The 23,619-nt window shown below is 42.2% G+C and overlaps 1 protein-coding gene across 1 annotated transcript in view; it reads right to left on the bottom strand.

Moving 5' to 3' along the window:
* Positions 1-18,922, bottom strand: part of OVCH2 (ovochymase 2) — a gene marked incomplete at both ends in the record, with an annotated part of 33,298 nt that extends 14,376 nt beyond the window's left edge. The window contains 13 exons of the mRNA XM_084771701.1: positions 2,170-2,301; positions 3,099-3,192; positions 6,396-6,526; positions 6,857-6,997; positions 7,871-7,995; positions 8,104-8,194; positions 10,817-11,006; positions 11,493-11,644; positions 11,903-11,998; positions 12,335-12,507; positions 14,516-14,607; positions 16,135-16,244; positions 18,835-18,922. Of these exons, the coding sequence (XP_084627827.1) occupies positions 2,170-2,301; positions 3,099-3,192; positions 6,396-6,526; positions 6,857-6,997; positions 7,871-7,995; positions 8,104-8,194; positions 10,817-11,006; positions 11,493-11,644; positions 11,903-11,998; positions 12,335-12,507; positions 14,516-14,607; positions 16,135-16,244; positions 18,835-18,922 (1,615 nt within the window). The remainder of the gene's footprint in view (positions 1-2,169; positions 2,302-3,098; positions 3,193-6,395; positions 6,527-6,856; positions 6,998-7,870; positions 7,996-8,103; positions 8,195-10,816; positions 11,007-11,492; positions 11,645-11,902; positions 11,999-12,334; positions 12,508-14,515; positions 14,608-16,134; positions 16,245-18,834) is intronic.
* Positions 18,923-23,619: the final 4,697 nt, after the last annotated feature.

A 23,619-nucleotide genomic window follows, 5' to 3' on the forward strand; every position in this document is an offset into this window, starting at 1 on the left:
CATATGTGAGCCTGCCTAGTCACTAAAGTTTATTTGTAACCTGTGGTGGTTTGGTTGAGAATGGGTCATATACTTGAATGTTCAGTTCCCAGCTTGTGGGCAATTTGGAAAGGATTAGGGGGTAGGACCTTGTTGGAGGAGGTGTGTCACTAAGGGTGGACTTAGAAGCTTCAAAAGCCCAGTTGTGGTGGTTTGAATGAGAATGCCCCTCCCCTAGGCTCATATATTAAAATTCTTGGTCACCAGGGAGTGGAACTGTTGGGGAAGATTAGGAGGTGTGGCCTTGTTGGAGGAGGTGTATCATTGCGAGTAGACTTTGAGGTTTCAAAAGCCCAAGCCTAGTCCAGTCTCCCTCTCTCTCTGCCTTTGAATAAGGATGAAAAGCTTTCAGCTGCTGCTCCAGCTCCACATCTGTCTGCTTCCCACCATGATAGTAATGGACTGAACATCCGAACCCTTAAGCTCCTAGTTAAATGATTTCTTTTATAAGAATTGCCTTGTCACAGTGTTTCTTTACAGCAATGGTAAGATATAACCCCGTAAGCAACAGTCATGGTGCTTTTGTGAAACATTTGATGCTCAAGCTACCAGCAGAGGTGGAATAGGGCAACATTTAGCCACTGCGCTCTTCTCTTTTTTCAGATTTCTTTCTATTCTATGTGTATAAATGTTTTACATGTATGTGCATGTATATATATGCAGTGTGTGTGTGTGTGTGTGTGTGTGTGTGTGTGTGTGTGTGAGAGAGAGAGAGAGAGAGAGAGAGAGAGAGTGTGTGTGTGAAAGAGAGAGAGAGAGAGAGAGAGAGAGAGAGAGAGGGAGACTGATGCCTGGGGAGGCCAGAAGAGGGTGCTAGATTCCCTGAAACCAGAGTTACAAATGCTTATAAGCTGCCCTAAATACTGGGAATTGAACCTGGGTCCTTTGCAAGAGCAGAAAGTGTTCTTAACCTCCACCTCTTCAGGCTCACATTCTACCTTCTTGTTCCAACCTTTATTCTACAAATAAAAGTCCTTTTTTTTTTTTTTTTTTAAAAGCATTCTACTTTTTTTTAAAGATTTATTTATTTATTATGTATACAATGCACATCAGATCACATTATAGATGGTTGTGAGCCACCATGTGGTTGCTGGGAATTGAACTCATGACCTCTGGAAGAGCAGTCAGTGCTCTTAACCGCTGAGCCATCTCTCCAGCCCATAAAAGTCCTTTTCACAGTCTATTTAGTGCTCTGTCATTTTGCTTGTGTGTGTGCTTTTGTGTTTTTATTGGTGATTTAGCTGTTTAATATGGCTCCTAAGCATAGTGATGAAGTGCCAAGAAGAGCATACTATATCTCACATGAAAAATACACCACCTTGAGGCTGGCAATATGGCTCAGCTGATAAAGGTGTTGGCTACCAAACTTGATGGCCTGAGTCTAATTCCTGGCACCAATATGGTGGATGGAGAGAACAGACTCCTGCAAACTGTCCTCTGATCTCAAAATGCCTGCTGTGGCTTGTGCATGTGTAGACACACACACACACACACACACACACACACACACACACACACACACACTCTCTCTCTCTCTCTCTCTCTCTCTCTCTCTCTCTAAAAGAAAGAAAGAGAGAGAGAAAGAAAGAAAGAAAGAAAGAAAGGAAATGCGTGACCTAGGTATGGCAGTACAGTCTGTAATCCCATCATTTCAGAGGAGGAGGCAGGAAGATAGTCTGAGGTTACGTCACGTTCTAGGCCAGTCTCAAAGCAAAAACAAAACAAAATACACATGTCAGATAAGCTTCTTTTAGATCTGCATTATAGTGCTGTGCCCCATGAATTTAATGTTAACGAGTAAATATATACGTTAAATAAGATAGGTTTAGTGAAACTTATATACTGACTGGTTGATAGACACACACCAGCATTTTCTTTCTTTCTTTTTTTTTTTTAATTTAAATTTTTATTTTGTGCATAGACATTTATAACCAGCATTTTCTAAAACCTAACCACATTTATTCCTAGGAACATCAAATGCTTTAGTGTCCCCTATTCAGTGTTCTTGGTGACTTCATAGGATGCCCTTGCCGTAAGGAGCATCGGTAGTATGCATGCTTGTTGTCCTTTTCTATCAGGACATGAGGATTAGAACAGGGAACCGGAGAGCTGATGCCTCTCACGTCTTACCTGCTCTGGAAACGAAAGAGACTTTAGCCTGGAAGCCCCTGGAGGTGCCGTTTTCATCTGATTGGAAGCTGATGAGCATCACACTGGAGGAGCTCAGGACAGGGCCGGGTACCACATAGCCACAGAGCCGAGCTGTGAGGCCCCACATAGGGGAGTGATGCCAAGTGGGTGGATAAAGAAAAAACGAGTGTGCTTTAGACAGTTGTTGACAGGCTTTTATAACAAATACCACAACTCGTCTTCAATACAAAGGGATATGCCTCTTCAAAATGTGTATTTGCTCCCTGTCTCAGCTGCCAAGTACTCCTGAAGTGCTGCTAAAGCAGTGGCTCTCAACCTGTGTGTCGTGACCCCTTTGGGGGTGGCATGTCAGATATTTACATTATGGTTCATAACAGTAGCAAAATTACAGTCATCAAGTAATCATGAAATAGTCTTATGGTTGGGGGTCACCACAACATGAGGTACTGTAGTAACGGGTCACACCATTAGGAAGGTTGGGAATCACTGTGCTAAAGAATTGCCTCTAGCCACAAGACTTAGGCAGTTTTTTTGAGGTGGCAGGGTATTGAGTGAAACCAAGGGCCTTGCGCATGCTCAGAAAGCAATCGACCACCGAGCTGCCTCCCTAGCCGGTGAGGATTGTCTATCTGATTCCTCTTCGTTGGCATTTCACATTTTTGTTTAAATCGTTCTTTGGTTCTTGCTTTTCACTCCTCCACATAAAAGCAGAGGGAGTGGCAGTGAGAAGAGAGAGAGAGAAAGAGAGAGAGAGAGAGAGAGAGAGAGAGAGAGAGAGAGAGAGAGAGAGAGAGGTGGGGGGAGTGGGAGGAAGGTGCTGGGGACAAAGGAAAATTAAGATATATCCTTTTATTTCTCATCTCAAGATCAGGCCCAAGGGCAAGCCAGGGCTCCAGGGGAATACAAACCTATTTCTTTCTCCCTCTCGACATCACTATGTACACTCACATAGTCGGAAGTGCAGTCTCCATTTTCTTCTATTTCTAGGCTCTGAAACGACAGCTGAGAAGACGCTTGGTTACACCCAGGAGTGAGCAGAGAACTCCCAGTCACTAGCCTTGCTCTAGAGTACGATCTTGGTTGAGAAAGTTCTAGAGATATTCATGAGTGGGAAAGTTACTTAGGAAAAGACAGTAGACTCCCAAAATCCCGACACATAGACGCTATCACATGCAGTCCGCGTGTAAGGGAGGGAATCTGTGCAAATATCTGAGCTCCCTAGTAGCCGCAGGAGCATGGAAGAACCACCCTGTGGAGACTGTCTTCTCTGGAGGCAACTTTGGGTTGTGCTACTTAGATATGTAAGTGCTGGTCTGGATACATGCAGCTTTTCTCGGGATCTTACACCATACACCTTGTTCTTGGTATTTAAATGTAGGCTTTCAGCTTCATTGACTCAAAGCTGAAGGTAACTGTACCTCTCACAAGGCATGTCTTTCTACCTGGGAGGATGTACCCAGAAGGATGAGTCTGACCCATCGTCACACTTGCTCCCTATTGCTACTATTGTGTACCTTTGCCTCACCAAGTCACAAACGGATGCAAGAGCTGCTACCAAACACGTGTTGCCTGGAAGCTACTGGAAGCACCTGCAGAAGGAACTCGGGGTCAGAGTGGTGAGCTTGGAGAAATCACGGCTGTAAGCAGGAAGCTTGGTGAAGGGTAGAGAGAGAGAGGTGCTTTTGGTGCCCAGCTGACCGCAAACCCCAGCAGTTTACTAAGAACCAATCATGACAGTTCTAGTCCTGCATGGTTTCTGTGATCCCAATGTTAAATGGAAGCCTGGCTCGTTTCTCTCTCTTGTGCATGGTACCACTGTGTTATCTCAAAAAATGTGTCAGAAGCTACCTTTAAGCAATTACCTTTCTTCCTCTGCACTGGTCTCTACCAGGTGTGCTTATTTTGCATTTGGCAGGGGGAGGGGCAGTATACAGACAAAGGGAAGGATTTCAGGGAAGAGCAGGCAGACTGCGGGTTGTGATTTCATATGGAGGGGATGAAGGAATTGCCAACAAATTGGCATCATTAAACATTTTCTTAAGGAGCAATGGCCAGAGTTTAACTAAAAATCAACATGGTACGAATCCACAGTGTTTCTTGTGTCCTTGCCTGTGTTGCATCATATGACTTTACTACAGCCTTGGTTCTGGAACATGTATCAAGCACCCCTTGGACTAAGCATGCCGTTGCATAATGCAACACAAATGGATGCTGCACGAAACACCATGGTTCAGAAGCAATCCCAGCGCCTGTTATGAATTCGGGTGTTTTTGCTGCATATGCAAAGTTTTCCGCTTTTATAGAGACACAGTAGCTTCATTCTAAAAACCAGAGATCCAAGTATTTCCCTACCATCATTGCCCAGGATGAGTCAGATTGTCAGATCTTGGATTGGATTGTGTTAGAACATTTGGTTTTAAGAACTTCTGTTTGAGTTGCCTACTTGAAGTTAGGAAAACTAAGGAAAGAATTTTGGCTTGGGATTAAGATGATGTTTCCAACAATTTCTGAAAGGTACCTAGGCATATTTCTACCATTTTGTATTTTTATAAAGTTAAAACACTGGACCACTTCTGGAAATCATTGAAGATGTTCTCTCTGTCCTGCAATCTCCATCTGCAGTCCATTCTTAAAGCCAACTATGATTTCATTTAGGCTTCTAACCTCTGCTAGTATCTGACATTTCACATACTACGAATCCCAGCTTCTCTCAAATGTTCACAGGTCAGTCCTATTAGTCTGCCTTGTTTTTGAGGAGTGGAGTAGGGACTGGATAATTCATTCTTCATTCTCATTCTCTCTAAATTTTAACTCTTGAGGTCAACCCAAAGTGTTGGTCACATCTGTTCATTTGGTTTGCTTTGTGTTTTAAAGGCTCCATTTTATGAGCTGTCATAAAGACTCATCAGTTTGGTTTTCTGTCAGTATCTTAGACTCCTTTCCTCCTCAGACACAGTTAGACATCAGCAACAATGTTGCGGTATGTAAGACGACGAACTCCTTGATTGTGCCGCCTAGTGATGTACTTGTCTTGGTTTAGGGAGGTAGGCTTTATAATATCATAGTTTGAATATGAAATGTCCCCATTAGGCTCACATGTTTGAATACTTGATCCTTAGATGATGGGGATGTGTTGAAAGGTTGTGAGACCTTGAGGAGGCGGAGCCTCGCTGGAGGAAGTGGGTCACTGTGGGGCAGGCCTTGGGGATTTGTGACCACTTTCTGTCCACCCTCTGCTTCCTGAGTGGTGATACTATATGACCGTCCCCCTTATTTACTGCCAATGTGCAATGATGCCATGATGGTCTGTATCATCTCAAGCTGAGAAGCTGAATATACCCATCCTCTCCTCAGCTGTTTCTTGTCAGGGGCTTAGTTGGACAATAAAGAAAAGAACTAATACAGATGTCTACACCAGTGGAGTTGACTGGGCAGGAGCGTTAGGGTTTATTCCTTCCCCTTTACCTTCCTTTCCTTCATATGCCTCTGTTCATTTATTATTTTAGAGAAGGATTTAACAAACAAATACCGGTCTCCATCCCTATCCTGACTGTTGACCCGCCTTCACCTATGTAGTGACGTATCTTCACAGAGGGGCCACTGCTGTTTAATTGGAAGCAAACACGTGGCCGTCACACTACTGAGGTCAAATGAGCACTGCACTTATCATGACAGTAACGGCCTATATTTTGGCCTCAGCCTCACTTTCTCATATTTTTTTTTTCTCATATTTTTTCTAAGTACACTTTCTAACTCTGGGGAGTTGGAGACTCCCTGGCCCTGGCCTGTGCTGGCTCCTTTTTACTGTTCTGCTTGGAACTCTTCATGACATTGACATGATTGTTATCAACTTCTTAATTAGTCATAATGTCTTTTTCCAGAATTTGTATTTATAAGAAAGAATGTTTGTTTCTAAAAGAAGGTATGGAACTCGTGAAAGTCCCCATGTCTAAAGATTAGAGCAACACTGGGAACTTATTTTTTGTTTGTTTGTTTTGAAAAAGACCTAAAGAGTGCAAGTGCCATCTAGTGGTGACTGCAGGGGAAACAAGCCTGGCCCTTCATGTGACTATTTGTTCAGTGTGTAGTGTGCCAGGTAAAATATGGCTGTAAAAAAAATCAGATAAAACCTCTGCCCGCACAACACCTCTGCCAAATTTCTCGTGATTATATCATGTCTGATTTAGGACTAACACAATCCATACCTTAATTAGGCAATGGCTGGGGGCTTGGAAAATCCAGGTACAGCTAGCCATGTCACTGTAGTCTTCAGGGTAGTGAAGACTCTGTATGGTGCCTTCTTCAAAGAGGACAGTTAGAGACCTGCAGCCAGAATCTACAACAAGGGAGGGAGGAACAAATGGGAGCACCCAAGAATGGCTATCTGTGTCTCCCTCCTGTCTCTGCCAAGTGATAAACTACATCTTTTAGCAGAACCAACACAAAGGCAGAGTTAATGTGCACTAGCTCACACAACTCTTAAGGTCTTCTCAGCTCAAGGGTCAGTGATCGCCAGGAACTTTCAGGGACAGGGGAGGAGAGACTACATCTTTCCACTATGGAGTCAGCGGAGCTCAGGTGGGTCTGCTGACCCTCCCCCCACTCCCGTGCTGTCAAACCTCAGCAAAGGGCCTAGATAGTAAGAAACGGAAGCAAGTAGTTTTACCAGGAAGGTAGCTTGGCTTGAGAGCTTTATAGGTGAGATTAAACCCAGCGGCATAGTCTGTGGCATCAGAGATGAATCTCAGCCGGATAGAACGGGAGCCAATGAAAATGGACGAAGGGAGGCGTTCTCCACAGAATTTCCCTGCAGTGTGAGGAGAGGCTTTGATCAATGTCTGGAAAATGGAGCCACACACGTGACCTAAGGAGATGTGAGCTTGTCCTGGAAGTTCAGGATTTTCTGAATTAGGCTTCTCAGCTTCTGTACTAGTAGGGTTTTGATCCAGAATGTTCTGTGTTTATGTTGCTTTTTGGCTTTTGCAGGATATATTTTTCAATGTCTCTCCCATATTCTCTCTCATCTCCTATATGCTCTCTTCAGTTGTAACAGCAAAGAATACTTCTAAAAATTTGCCCAGTATCTCCCAATGGGGTGAGTGAAATTACTTCAGGGCGAGAATCACAGAAACACCACTCCATTTCTGTAATTTGATTGAATGAGGCAGAATATCACTCTACATGCCGAGCTGGCCATGGTCTTGCACTCCTCCTATTTTAATTTCCGAAATTCCGGGATTACAGATGTATGCGACTGTGCCTGGCTTCATTTATCTTTCTTATATAACTAAGCTTTGCTTCCCCCCCATGGTTGTATCCTGGTATCATCCTTCATAGCCTACTGAGGCAGATAAGAGCCACTTGTACCCACAGTTAAGCAGTGTAGCACCTGAGGTGACTGGGAGGTGGGGTGGGGATAGCCATAGCAATGCATGTAAAGTTTACTCCTAACGGGGTCAAGATCCAGGCATCCTGGCTTTACAAGTATCAGGTGGAGCCGCTGAAGTGCCCCCCCTCCCCCGCCGCAGGCTCAGGCTCAGTTCCCCCCATTTTAGCGCAGACTCTAAAAATTAGAAGAGGAAAATGTAGCATTTATAGATGGCTCTGTGACAGCCATATTGTACCCAGACCTTGTTAAGTCCACTTAGCTTTCCATATGACAGTGTGAAGGTCCACTCACCAACAAGCCTGTCGTCTAAGGAATACATTGCCAGGTAATTGTGCTGACAAGACTCTACATCCAAGTGGGAGAAATTGAACAACATATGCATGTCCTCTGGAACCAGCAGGGTCCAGACACACAGTCTGCAGGCAGATACACAAGAAAGTGTAACCTCTAGACACAAAGTGACAGCCATGGCACAGTCAGGCTGGAGGCGGAGTCTCGGGGAGGACTACAGAAGGAGTACTCACTGCTTGCTCTCGTAGTATAGGTGGAGGCTTTCTGGGAAGTGCAGTTCTCCCTCAGACCCACTGATTAGCCCATCAGGCTCACTGCATGAGGCTGAGAGGGAAAGTCACAGCATCAGGGCTGGCAGCCAATGCTGAAGACATGGGAGGCACTGGTTCTCCTTTCTGTACACTTTAGTTGCACTATTCTTTTGCTGTCTTGGCTTCTATGATGTCTCTTTGTTTAGAATTTTGTCCCCTTTAGGTCCTTCTTACTCTTGAGATGCTGTGACCTTTTGTCCTCTTTTCCCCTGACCCCGAGACTTCATTCTGAGAGTGCAGGCACTTCCCAGGTTCTGCCCTCTCCTTCCTTTTCCTTTTCTATCAGGGGCACCAACATAGCCCTAGTCACACCACAGTTTCAACTTTTACCACTGCTCTTCTGGGCTTTAGGTCAGACTTAGACTAATGTCCAGCTATCTTCCCCAAACTCAACATGGTACAAGTGGAATTGGCCTCGTCAGTAAAACTGCAGCTGCTTCTGATCTGATTGGTGTGAGCTTTCAGTCCCTCATGCTGGAAAGCTGTGATAGTATCAAGAGTCAAGTTGGATTTCTCTCTTCAAAACTGGCTCTAAGTGTTTTTTTTCTCCCTATTTCCTTCTTTTCACCTTCTGGCCTTTACCTTGTTTTAATCCATCATTTTAAAAAATCTGTCATGAATTTCACTTGACTTACTCTTCCCTTATTCTTCTTTATGTTGTTATTTTATTATAGTGTGGATGTGATGTATTTACCTAAATCAACTTTCCATTGTAAAATGAAGTTTGGTTTCTGACTGAAATGTGCAGTTTTCAGAATTTGATCTCAAATTATCTTTCTATTTTTCTTTTCTTATGTGACTTCATTACACATCTTACACTAAGACTGCTTTGGTTGACTTGTTTCACCCCATATTTTTCCTTCTCTACCCTTTGTGCTTTATCCTGGATAAGGATGTCTCTGTTGCAAAGCCTAGACTGGTCATTTATATGTGGGAGAAGCTTAACTCTGGGGAGTCTACTTTTCCATATTGTTTTTTGAAGGAAAAAAAAAAGCCCTACCAGGTCAAAGGCCCAGTGAATAGTTAAGCCAAAATCTAATCTCATTTCTTTATGGATAATGTAACTGAGAAAAGAGCTTGCCCCAAATCTTTTTGAATTCATTGAAGAGTCCCAACGAACAGGGACACGCCCTTTGTGTTAGCAGGGAATCTTTCAAGGGAGAACCATTGTTAGCTGTCTGTACCATCTTCCCTCTTCTCCTATTATCTTACTGACGTTGTTTACCAATTAGTGTTTGCTGAGTTTAGTCAAAGCTATGGCTTGCCAAGAAGACACAGGGAAGGGGAGTGGGTCGCTATGGTCATGGAATTGGTCGGCCAGCAGGGATAGCTGTGGATGCTCATCAGAGTTTTATGCCAAGAGCTCACAGAAACACCACCAGAGGAAGATTTTTGATGATGATGACAGAAACTGACTCAGAAATGTTAGGATGTTAGCTCATGCTTCTGTGAGTGCAGGCTGCAACAAGCACCCACCTCTTCTGCCCTTTCTCCGATGGCCTGAGAAAGAAAAGAAAGATGCATTTCAAAGCTTGTGGTACCTTGGAGAAGAAACTGATTAAAAAAATAATAAGCAGATCATTTAAAGTCAATATGCAAATACTGAAAATTTAATCTGTGAAAAGAGCAGGATGGACAAAATGACAAAGAAGGACAGAGGTCCTGGCATTTTGAGTTGATCTCACTTTATTCTTACTAACAAAGAATCAGTGATTAACTTGGAGATTACACAGAACAAAAAGAGGCAAGGATGCTTGGGAGTGGAGGCCAGAGATAGAAATAATCTTCCTCTAAGAATGAGTATTGTGAATAGTCACATATTAAGGTTCAGATATCTGCTGTTGGGTCATACTATTGGGGAAAAAAAAACCAGTTGTGAGTTAACTTTAGTTAACCTGTTGGGAAATGATGGAAGCCACTTTGAGATTGGAGGACACCAGTTAAGGAAATGGTTGAGTTTGGAAGTAGAAAAGAAGCTGCAGTTTTTTTCCGGCTGGTCTGCTAGGAGGGAGAGTGTGGAGCCTGCCCCTCAGATTTACCACTTTGCTTCTGTGCCTGGGTATCTCAATCTTTGTTTTACTAATTTGAGGTGAGATTATTTATTATGGTGGACTCTACTTGCTGTACTGTGCATGACTTAGCAGTTCCTGTGACCTCTATTCACTAGGTGCTGGTGTCCCTTCTTTATTTGTAACATATAAAATATTTCCCAATATCATTTTCTGGGTGGTCTGATTATCAGTGGTTGATCATTACTGAGCTATGGTTTAGCTTGCTGAATCTTGCTAGAGCAGTTACCAAGTAGATGGATATGCATGTAGTATGTATGTATGTGTATATGTATGTATGTATGTACGTATGTATGTATGTATGCATGTGTGTATGTATGTATCACCAGGTAACATAGTTTTAATCATAGGCAAAGTTTAAGCAATTTATGAGGAATGCATTCATTCTTCAGTGAACATTTTAATACTTGGATATGTATGATCATTTGCTCTTATATTAGATCCTACATTTAAAAATCTTTATGTGTTACAGAAGTGGCCCTCCCAGTGCCAACTTGTCTAGCCTGCTGATGCTGGGTACCCGCATAGATCTGTAGCTTCCTAAGCTGGCAGGATGGCTTCATTACCAGGCTGGATGTGTTTGTGGATCCAGGGAAGCACTCTCCTAAGATCTGTGAAGATCCCGGGAGATCCTTGCTCATCTTTCCTTGCATTGTTTCTCCAGCCTCGACCACAGCCCAAGCCCCAGGAAGTCACACCAGCCAGAGTCCAGGTCCCTTTCTTATTCTTGCACATGAGTGACCCTCCTGAATCTCCCTGAGGAAGGAAGAAGGAAGCCTCTGTTAGCGTGATTGTGGTGGTGGTGACTCAAAGTACTCTCTCTCTTCCCAACTCGGATGATAATAACAAACACTAACACGTCCTCACTTCTGATAATTTAGACTCAGGACCCTGGGGGGATATCTGGGTACAATTTTCATTTGATCCCCAAACATCAGAATCTGTCAATTGCTACTCCTTCTCCCCTCCCTTGGCTCTCCTCAAAGCAGCAGAATTTCTTTTCATTCCTGTTCCTAGACAACCCGGGACGTCTTGCCTAATGATACAACTGATTGTTGTCTTCCTAAACATTGAGAATCGACATTCCCAACACCTCTCAAAATAAGAAGAGACATCCTTAGTGGATGGGAGAACCCTGAATTCTCGGTACCATCTCTATAATTGTGGATTCCAGTTTTATCTGGGTTCAGCCTTTTTAGGCTCCTCGACAGCTGGTCCTGGAGCATAGCTGTGCCCGCTTACCTGACAAGCATCTCTCCCTCCATCAGGGGATCCTGTGCAGAGAAATGTCTTCCCAGTAACGGGGTTCCTTAAGGTCAACAGAACTGCCTCACATTCCTCCTGAGTTAAAATTGGCAGGTTCACCTGCTGCAAGACTTGTGGGAGGCTGCCACCTGGAGGGAAGAGATGGGCACATCCAGGTAAGCCTTCATCTTCCCCATCCATCCATGACGAGCAGTTGGATGCAGGTTTGTGTCTTTTTGGAAGAGTCTCAATTTCTTAACCATGTTGTGAAATTCTCTTCCTGAATTTGAAATGTTTGTCTGGTTGTTTAGAAAAAATAATTTTAAAGTGTTTTTTTTTTTAAATTTCTGGTTATCTACCAGAAAGTTTTGACTTTGGATTAAGAGGAGTGGCGCCGGAGCTCTTACCTTCAGTCAAGCGACCCCAGCCTGCAGTTGTACAAATAAATCCAGCTTTAAAGTGTTCTCCTGGCTCTGGAAGACACACAGGCCTCACAAATTGGCCTGAAGAAAAGATCAAGGCAAGGCTTGGCGTATGAAGAATCTATCATAGTTCCATTTGTCAGCAGCTGGGTGGTCCCCAAAGAGCCCTTAAAGATCGTGATAGGTCAGCCTGGAATCCTCAGGGCTCAGTGTCAACTCCTGTCTCCTAACTCCACCCAATACTACACCCAGAGCCATAGGGAAAGGGCATTTTAAGAAGGGGGACCCTCTAGAAAAATCTCTGCTTCCAGTGATGATCTAGAAGAGCTGCTCTCATGCTATAACATGATCTGTAGGGGCATAGTGTGAATGAAAGGTTATCGGGTTAATAATTCAGGGTGCACCGTAAGCGTTTACCAAACTGGAAGGTTCCAGCCATCTTCAGAAGGGCAATGTCATAGTTCATAGGTTTTCTGATGGAGAACTGTGGGTGGATGATGATGGTTTCAATGGCAAGCGTTTGCTCTCCTGGCTCAGCTTGGCTCAAGTTGTGTTCCCCAGCAGTAACGTTCAAAGTTAATGCAATGTTTCTATAAAAAGGGAGAAGGATAAGGGTGGGCTTTTAATGATCCTCTGATGGTGGCTGTAAATGCTGGGAAAGTGGCCTCTTCAAAGTGACGTGGGTGGATAAGGTGGAGCATGGGAGTGCCGAGCAAAGCAAATGAGAATGAGTCCATCGCTATTAGGAAAAGGAAATATAGTATTGAGATAGTGACAGGATATATTTAATATTTGTCAGTGTTACTTGTAATCAGCTAGAGAAATACACGTGCATTTGTAATTCAGGGAGCTAAAAGATATATGAAACTATTCAACTATCTTATAAGGCTGTCCCAGTCATAGTATCAGTGAGTTGTTTTGTGAATTATTTGTGATTCCCAGTAACAGTGTTACTTCAGTGTTAAAAATCTCATGCTGTGTGTGTATTATGAAGGGCAGCAACCCAGTTCTGATGTTCCAGGGAGTATGCATACTGAAGGACTTTGGACCAAATACAACGATGGAAAGTGGGACTTGTCTCTTTACCTTCTTTATATTTGTAATTTATAGTCATCCCATGAAATGAGAAAAATGCCATTTCCTCAAGTCAGTGTTATCTAGGAGGAATTTTATAGGATGAGATGGGATGGAGTAAGCACTTTGAGCTTTTCATTTTTGGGGGACCCTTCATTTCCAATAGTACAATTATACAATTATACAATTTCCAATTATACAATATTGGAAAGGGCAGCATCATTTCTCTTGGAATGTTTTCCTGAATCTTGGATATATCAGGTTCTTACTCTAGTACAAAGCATCTCTCTAGCTTACCGCTGCCTATACTCTAAGGGCATTGTTTATTTGTTTGTTTGCTTGTTTATTTGTACTTTACCTCAACATATAGGTCTTTATATGTTTCTCAGGCTGCTTCCATATTCCTGGACTCAAGAAATCTTTTTGCTTCAGCTGTTCAAGCTGTTCAAATAGCTGTGCCTACAAATGTTCACCACCATTAAGGCTAATTTCTCTTTTAAACTATGGGTCCTCTAGGGGGCATGATGCAGTTAGTGAGCATCCCAAAAACTGTTTACAGACTTGAAATGAAAGGAACATGATCTTGGTTACAGCCTGGTGTATGCACAGAACACGGAGAGTGCAATATTTGGATAATACTTGAAATATGATAAAAGATAAAAGTTCACAGGCTGAAGTTCAGAGAAACAAGACCAACAGGAGGGAGGGAAGACATGAGAATCTATCTATCATCTTTCTGTCTGTCTTTTAAAATTTAAATTTACTTTTAAACATTTATTCACTTTACATCCCAGTCGTAGCTCCCTCCTTCATCTCCTTCCAGTCCCATCTTCTCTCCTTCTCCTCCCCTACTCCTAGTCCTGAGAGAGGGGGAGCCCTTCTCCCCTACCAACTGAGGCCAGCCTATCAAGCCTCATCAGTACTGCCTGCATCCTCTTCCTCTGTGGCGTAGTAAGGCACTACACCAGGGGGAAGTGATCAAAGTGCAGGCAACAGAGCCCATGGTGGTGACAGCCCCTGCCCTCCATAATAGAGGACTCATGTGGAGATTGAGCTGCCTATCAGCTACATCTGAGTGGGGATGCCTAGGTCCTCACCATACATGGTCCTTGTTTGGTGCATCTCTGCTGCTCTCCCCTCTGGGCCCAGATTTGTTGGCTCTGTTGGTCTTTGGGAAATCTATATTTTACTGGTCTGTTTTTGCTTTCTCTAACCTACTTAAGATGTATAATGAAACAGGTAGTGCTTTTTGCTGTAATATTTTATCAAAACTAGTAGGAAACTTCTGCTAGTCAGTCTTTTGATATTACTCTCTGTTGACGTCAGTGGGTTTATGTAAATACAGTATTTGACCTCTGCAAGAATCATTTTCCTACTAACTTGAGGCTCAGCCTACAAGGTCACCAAGCCTCATTTGTGAAACCCAATTTGGAAGTTCCTTGTGTTTTACAAGAGTAATCAATTCTGACTCTAAAGGAAATACTGGGGTAACCTGGTCTTTCTCTATAAGCCAAGTGTTCCTACCTGTTAGCCATGCAGTGAGCAGCTGTGATGACCCATTGTGAAGAGATGATGGTTCCTCCACAGACATGCTTCTGCTTTTGTTTTAGAGACACCTAGAGGATGGAGATTTAAGGTGGTGAAAGTTAATGCTGTGGGGTACCCCCAAAACTATGACTGAGCTTATTCTGAAAGACAGATACAGATAGTTTAACCATAGTGCTCATGACTCAGGCACCAGGATGGTGTATATGACAGTAGTTTGGGCCTACTGCTTTCACATATTCTTAATGAACTATTTGACCCCTAGAACTTCAAGACTGTTCTTCAGTTTGCCTCTTCAACATACTTAAAATGATGTTTATTTATTTATCCCTCCATCCCCTTGGAGTGTGTGTGTATGTGTGTGTGTGTGTGTGTGTGTACACATTTGCAAGCATGCATGGTGAGTATGTAGCAATCTGAGGGCAAACCTTAGGCATCAGTTTTTTCCTTCTACCATGTGATCTCTGAGATCAAAATCAGGTTTCAGTTTGCTCACTGAACTGTCTCTGGTCTTTATTAACATTCTGTCTTCAACTCAATCTATTCATGACATTCAATTTGATTTTATGGTCGCTTATAACTGACAAGAAAATACCTTCAATGAATAGCTTCGCATATTTTAGGACGAGAAAATGACAGCTTATTAAAAAATTTCACCCTTAAGTACAAATTACTTATGAACAATCAAAAAGAAAAAATGAAACACAAAGAGACACAGAAAAAGCTTCCAAGGCTACCCAGTTCAGTGTACAGTGACTCCAAGGCTACCCAGCTCAGTGTACAAGGAATTCAAGGCTACCCAGCTCAGTGTATAGTGAATCCAAGGCTACCCAGCTCAGTGTACAGTGAATCCAAGGTTATCCAGCTCAGTAGTGCAGTGAATCCAAGGCTACCCAGTTCAGTGTACAATGAATCCAAGGCTACCCAGCTCAGTGTACAGTGACTCCAAGGCTACCCAGCTCAGTGTACAGTGACTCCAAGGCTACCCAGCTCAGTGTACAGTGAATCCAAGGCTACCCAGCTCAGTGTACAGTGAATCCAAAGTTACCTAGCTCAGTGTAAGTGAATCCAAGGCTACCTAGCTCAGTGTACAGTGAATCCAAGGCTACCCAGCTCAGTGTACAGTGAATCCAAGGCTATCCAGCTCAGCAGTGCAGTGAATGCTTAGAGATTTTTAGGCTCTAGATTAAATCATTTGAGTCAAACTAAACAAACAATGAACAATAAAAAAGGAGGACTACTAAGAGAAGGCTAAGGATAGAAGACATAGAATTTAAAAAAAAAGAAAGAAAAAACAATGGGTTACCATTCTTATGATGTGAATATAAACTTCTGAAGTAAACAGATGACCAATTGATCAGGTCATCTACTCAAACAAGTATTTGTTAAGTTTATCAGTGGCACTCAGGCATCCCAGTAAGCACAAATTCAACTGTTAATATTACTCTTCTTTCAAGTTTAGGAAAGCATACTTCTGGGTGTGTTGTGAAAATTTTCCCCTAAGAAAGGGTGACCTAAGGGAGGTAGCATTTGACCCTGGGGGATACAAGATGGACACGTCTTAGTTCACCCACCAGAGAAGGGTTTGTGAGACTCACCTGCCAGGGATAGGAACCTTTTTCCACTTGGCTTCCTCCAACAATGCGACTGAAAAGGCTGAAGTAATTCTGAGGCTGGGGCTTAACCAGACTCTGCCCACAGTTGGGAACTTGGGAAAAGGTAAAGCAGACACCGAGTCATTAGTTTCTAGGACTGAGATATATAGAGAAATCTCCTCAGCAAGAACAAAATGCAGTCTGTGGGATATGCAGAAAATTACAACCTGGCTTTAAGTTGATGGTTTGGGATTAGCTGTGTCTGGCAAAACAAGAGATTACAGGTTTTGTCACACATATGATGTATGCTATCAAGAGACAGCTTCTATGTTTCTCTCTCTCTCTCTCTCTCTCTCTCTCTCTCTCTCTCTCTCTCTCTCTCTCTCTCTCTCTCTGTGTGTGTGTTCATTTGTATGTGTCCACATGTGCATGTGGCCAGAGATCAACTTTGACTATCTTCCTCTGCCCCTTTCCACTTGTTTTTAGAGACAAGGTCTTTCATTGGCCTGGAACTCTCCAAATAGGCAAGTCTGGTAGCCAGTTTACCCCAAGAATCTGCCTGTCACTGCCTCCCAAGGATTGCATTCCGGAATGTGCATTACTATATCAGCCTTTAAAAAATAGTTTCTGGGTGTTAAAACCAGTCCTTTATGTTTGCACAACAAACATTTTGCTGACTGAACCATTTCCCCAGACCAATGGACAAAAAAGGTTAAAGGCTTCAGGGATAGATTGGTGCTGGGTTGCTAGGAATGCAGCCTCTTTTCTTTTTGAGCTCTCTGGTGTCTGAAAAAAGAGGTTCCTCACAGCACTCTGTGGTACCCCATGACACTTACTGGGTACTAGGATGATCCTTTCTGGCTTTCAACCCAATTAGACTGTGGACTACACAGAGATGGAGATTTAGTCCTTTCCTTCCTTCCTTCCTTCCTTCCTTCCTTCCTTCTTTCCTTCCTTTCTTCCCTCTTTCCTTTTCATTTCATTTCACTTTGGACTCAGGATGACCTGAGTTCATGATTCTCCTGCCTCTGCCTTTGGAATTCTGGGATTACAGGAGTGAAATACCACATCTGCCATATGCACAACAGATATTACAAGTCCTGGTGTACAAGGTTGCTTAGTTAACTTGTAGATGATACTCTGGTCTGTCTTAGTTATAATTGTCTTCACTTCGCTCCCTCCGTTATGCCCATGAGACTGAGTCTGAAACCATGGCCAATGGTGCCTGCCACACAGTAAGATCTGAACTAATCTAGTTATATTTAATGCAGGGCAGAAAACAGGTTGTTCAAGAACAGTGGTATAATGGTAGACTCGCTTCACATACCAGTGTTAAAACAGGTGCCTGTCAGGTAAAGGGAAAGAAAAATGTCACAAAAACGACTTAATCCCTGAAAACACTTGAATATGTGTATATTTATGTGGGCTTTTGACTTCATGGATAAGGGGCGAGTTTAAGTTTGTTTGCTTGCACTGGATAATTCAGTGGTGAATTTGTTCCTCTGAGGTTACTTTTTCCTATGAGGTTTTCAGGGAGTTCATATAAAGCTCTGCCTCATCATCTTCAGCTTCCTCACCTGAATGACTCTTTGAATGTTTCCTGACCATTTCATCTGAGAAGTCTTACTTGATTTCCTCAGACTGGGTTCTGGATATTTTCCACAGTATAGCTCTCTCTCCCTACTCTCTGCCACCCTTTAACAGTTCTTTCAAATCTACACTGTGAGAGAAAATTGTTTACTTGTCTCACTTGTCTATAGATATCTTGAGTGAGAAACGTAGGCACGAGGCTCCTATTTTTCTGCACTTGTAAGGTCTATCCCAGTTCCTGGCTTACAAGTTGCACTTGAAAAGTATGACTAAATGAGCAAATGACTTTTCTTGGAAATAGATCCTTAAGAGGACAGCTATTTAGATCAACTTTAAAGCATATACGGCTCCCCCATATAACTTATTGCTTAATCCCCACACCTTGCCTGCAAAAAAAGCACTTACATCTTCACGCGGCAGATGTGAAAACTAAAAATCAAAGAGACCCATAGCTAATAGCAGCAGAGCATGAAGCAACCAATTGTGCTTTCATTCTGAACTCAGGGAAGGTATGATCAAAAGCTTCCCCAAATGCTTCAGATGAATGAGACATAAATCTGCTAGACATGAAATTTAGTATTCCCTGAAGTCCCTGAAACAGAGACAGAAAACACGCTGATTCTCCAGGCTGGCACAAGTCTGACCATAGAGAAGCCTGCCAAGAACTGTTTTCAGCTTATTAGAACCAAGGCAGAGAAGTCATTTATACTATATGTCAGTGAGCGTGCATCATATGCCTAGCAGGATAATTTCCCTGAGGATTCTAAATGCGTCCAAGTCTGTGCTGATCTCTAGAATTTGCCCCATGAAAGAATATAAGGTTGTGTTATACATCCAAGTAAGTGGACAATCCCAGGCCAGTTGATAAAACCAGAAGAAAATACTTAGCTTCTCTATACATGTTTATATTTATTTCATATTGCTTCAATTTCATAGGCTGATCACAGAAGAAAAAGCCAAATAAATGCTTCTGAGAACCAATTACATTTCTGAAACAGTTGCTTCTCTTGAATTCCCAAGTGAGTGTGAAGTGGAGCTGTTACTCTGAGCCTCAGGAGAGTGATCCCATCAGACAAAGAACGAGGGTAGTTCTGGGGTTAATTTGAAACTTACCTCTGATGGAAGAAACAGTTGCAGAATGACCTTGTTCCAAACAGACCATCCCTAATATTAAAATCAACCTGTTCTTGCTTATAGGCATGTCGAGAGCCAAAGCTTCCCCCTGCAATGTTAAAGGTTAAAGAAAATGAAGGGGGCAAGTGGCAAGTGTTGGAAGAATAGCAACTGTCCAACTTAAAACATGCTTACTTATTAACCGAGACTTGAGGCATTCAACCTTGTCCATAGGATGTTTTCTGAATGTGGTTTCTTGGAAATGTCTTTTGTAAGATGTGGAGGAATCAACTACGGAAGCAAAGTCTTGGCTGAGCAGCCCTAACATATTCTATTCCACCTACAGTAATAAGTTGCTTCCCCTAGTGTTTCTGGTTTGGCAAAGAGTCTGAGGTTTTGTTGTGATTGTTTTCTCCTTCTTTTTTTTGTAAGTGTACACTAATGTGTGACACTAGTCCTGGGAAGATGAAAACAACTCTCTAGGCACCATTCATAGGTAATTGATAACAGACTAAAGTAAGGATACCACACACAGCCACCTTGGTGGACCAATGGGTTTTATTGGTGTTACTTATAGGACTGGGGGGGGGGCAGGGATTACTCACAGGAGCTGAAATGACTCAAAGATAGTGCATCAACAAAAGCCCACCCCAGCATGGGTAACATAAAGCTGGAAATCTATATTCAAAAGCTCATAAAAACTGGAAACCTAGAGCACAATGCAGAGCCTGCAGACAGCTGGACAGGTAGAGAGTCTTTTGTAGGCAGCTCTATTGGTTCAAGCCTCTTCTAGGTGGCTCAGTGGATCCAGGAGTGTCTTTCCACAGTTTTTACTGCTTACAGATGCTTGGAAGGGTGGGGCCTAGTGAATCTGGTGAGTTCCAGGGACTTCATAAAGCTTTTGGTTTGTTTACTTCTTGAGCCCTAACTAGCCTCCCTTTACAATTTCCTAAGTCCTCAAGGGTTCCCTCTGTGATAAAATGTTTTATCTCTGAAGAATTTTCCACACGACAAATATCAACATTGTCCCTTTGCAAGGGTAAACATTCTTAGCTGTCTGCAAATAGCCCACCAGAATGTACTAAAACATCTTATTCCTCTTCTCTTCTAAGTGTAATTGCATGGTTAGTATTACCATGTGGCTGTGAGGAAGAAGAGAAAAATGTAGCTCGGTAGCACACTCTGTAAGGCATGCTGCCAGACACGTTTAGGATTTTAGGATGCTGTTTGTTATGGTGTTTTTGAAGTTTCACTTCCCACCATTTAAAGAAAAATATTCTAGAAGGCAAGCAATCTCCACTTCTACACTTGGTAGATGTCTAGACACAGAAAAGTGGCTATGATTGTTTCCTTATTTTCTTCTTTCCTGGATGAATTTGTTGGCACATTGTGTTGGGCAGTTTTTTTTTTCTGGGGTATACTTTTTAATCATTAACTGACAAAGGATTGTTTTTGATCTTATCTTTAAAAATTTTTTTGAAGATCTAGACATTTGTCAAACATCCAGCACTTTCTTTTTTTTTTTCTTGATTTTTTTTCTTAGGTTGTTTTATACCAACTTGACACAAGCTGTAACCATTTAGAAGGAGAGACTCAATTGAGAAAATGCCTCATAAGGTTTGATTAGGGGAGGGTCTGCGGTGTATTTTCTTAAGTAACAGTTGATGTGAGAGGACTCAGCTCACCGTGGCAATGCTACACATGGGCAGGTGATCCAGGATGGTATAAAAAGGCTGGACAAGCAAGGAGGAGCAAGAGAAGACACAGTTCCTGCCCTGATTTCCCTGGATGGTGGACTGACTACAAGCTATACGATGAAATAAAGCCTTTCCTTCCTAAGTTGCTTTTGGTTATGGTGTTTTATCGTAGCAATAGAAACCCCAACTAAGACACACAGTGTGCAAGAGATGCATATGGACAGTGCAATAAGCATGTGAGAACACGAAATGTTTCTGTGAGCTTTCTAGAAATTACATATTCAAAAATAGCAAGTGACAAACTCAAAGTCTCCTAGCTCTTTTATGACAAAACTTTGAGCTGTACAAACTAAATCTGTGAACCAATACACACACATACACACACACACACACACACACACACACACACACACACACACACACAATTGTAAGTGCATAATAATTATTTCTGTTTTCAAAGCAATTCAATTTTCTTGTTCAGAGTTTTCTCTCTAAATGATATTACATTTTTAATATTTCACTAGTTATTTGGGAATTTGACTATATTCATCATCCCTGTCCTGAAATTCTTCCCAGATCTACCTCCACTTCCCACCCAACTTGTATCTTTCTTTTTTCTCCTAAACCTCTCAAGAGCAATTTGTGCTCCCCAAATGTTGCATGCATGTCTTTCTTTTGGGCCATGGTTGACTTACCAGGGGCTACATTATCAGAGAAAATAGACTCCCCTTCTCCTAACATCTATCAGTTGCCAATGGCTCCCTTGCTGGAGGTTGAACTTCATGTCCAGCACCGATCTACATGATGAGATTTGGTTTGGCTTGAGCTTGCACATCTTGTGTATGCTGTCAGGACTACCATGAGTTTATATGTGCAGGTGTTTTGTTGTGTCCAGAAGACAGTCTACGTATAGTCACCCACCACTTTGAGATCTTGTATTGTTTCCACCCTCTCTTCCACAGTGAGCTTGAACCTTTAGAGTAAGGGTGCTGCAAAGATTTTTCTACTTAGGGCTGAACAAGATAATTTTTAACCCTTCAAATTTGTGATTGCTACACACTTAGGAAATGTTTATGTAAAGATGGAAAATAAAACTCACGGTTGAAACTTTGTCTACATATGCTTTAATTCTGATGCTAAAATTTGAAGCTGTTAATTTGGGTGTGATATACACTACACAATATAGGCAGTCAATCCATGGTTAAACTAGAATTCAAACCTCAATCTTTCTTTGATAGCAAGAGCTCTTGTGTGATTTGTACACGGTCTTCTGTGCTTTTCTAGTCCTTTTCCAGAGTAACTTGGCTCATAGCTCTCCTGACTCCCCAAACTATCACATTCTCCCTAAATTTTGTGTGCTACTAATAGCCAAAAGTATGAATTAGACATGGGATTCTCAGGGTTGAGGAACCTAAAGTAGATCATTGAGATATTACGTACTGCTCATTTCTAGCATCACAGGATAGCAAACTGAATGCTAGACCAAGAAGTGAAGCATTATCTCTCTTTATTTAAGAATGCACACATGCACTTATGTGTACACGTGTGCACACACAATATAACAAGCTTCTACTTATTCCTTCATTTGTCACCGCACTGAATGCACATCGATATTCAGTGGTTTGTGAGTGCATATCAACACCAATGCACAACAGGAAGCTGGGAATTAAGAATTTGGTGCACTCATCTTTTGGGATAAATCTTGCATTAGTGTTCTATTTTTGATGAGACACCATGAACAAGCAAACTATTATAAAAGAAGGCATTTAGTTAGAGCTTCCTTGTAGTTTCAGAGACTTAGTCCCTTATCATCTTGACAGTGAGCATGGTGGCAGGCAGGAATGGTATTTACAAAGTAGCTGAGAGCTACATACTAATCTGCAGATAGAGAGGCAGAGAGAGACTATGCCTGGCATCTGCTTTTGAAACCTCAAAACCCACCTCTACTGACATATTTCCTTCAACGAGGCCACACCTTCTAATCTTTCTAATTCCTTCAATGAGTTCCAGTCCCTGGTGGATACACATTTGGATGTATGAGTCTATGGGGCCCGTTCATACTCAAACCCCCACATGCCACTTCCTAGCCCGCACTGGGTTGTAGACATTTCATAATGCAAATTTCATTCAGTTTAACTTCCAAAGTCTTCATAGTCTATCTCAGTCTCAACACTTTTTAAAAGTCCAAAGTTCAAAGTCTCTGAGACTCATGGTAATCTCTAACTGTAACACTCTGTAAAATCAAAATTAAAAAAAAACCCCAATTACATACTTTTACACAGAATATACATTACCACGTCAAAAGGGAGGAAAGGGGGACCAAATAATGAACCAAAGCAAGACCGAAAAACCATCAGGACTAACTCTAAATTCTACATCTTCACACCTGATATTCATTATGTTTCTCCAATCTTCAACTCCTCTTCTTGACTGGAGCACGTTGCTCTCTCTTTGGCTTGTACCACACCTGCTCAGCTGCTCTCCTTGGCAGTTATCCTACTGTGCTGGCAACTCCAATATCTTTGGGCCTCCATCAAAATCCAGGCTTCACCTTCATAGCTTTAATGCGATGGCCTATCTGATCCCCCTTGTAGGAACACCCTAGTCACATGCCTGACCTCAGAAGCTTTCCTTAGCCATGGAGGAAGATTTCAAAACCCATTTTATGTATCATTGACTCCAAAGCCAGAACCACATCTGTAAGTCGCCTACAGGAATTAGCATCACAGTCTTGAACCAATGAGAGAAAGCAGGTGCTGTAAAAGCTAAACCTAGGCAAAGTTAATCAATGTGCCAGAGAGAAGACTTAGATATTTAAGGAGGCTAAGTAACAGGATATATAATAGAATGCTGTTATATTTTGTTAAGATTTTTGAGGAAATAAAAGGACAAATACTCCAAGAAAGGCACAGAAACAAAACAAACCACCACATCCACAGCTACAATGAAACATTCCGTACATGTTTAAAACAAAACGGAAAAAAAAAAACCCAACAGAGATAGTCTAATTACAAACTATATACTCTGGGAAGATGTGATAAATAGTAGGTTTGACATAACTGAATAGGGAGATAGTGAGTTGGAAGGT

This window comes from Acomys minous (genome assembly GCF_964271855.1).
Source record: "Acomys minous genome assembly, chromosome: 2".
Classification (NCBI taxonomy): domain Eukaryota; kingdom Metazoa; phylum Chordata; class Mammalia; order Rodentia; family Muridae; genus Acomys; species Acomys minous.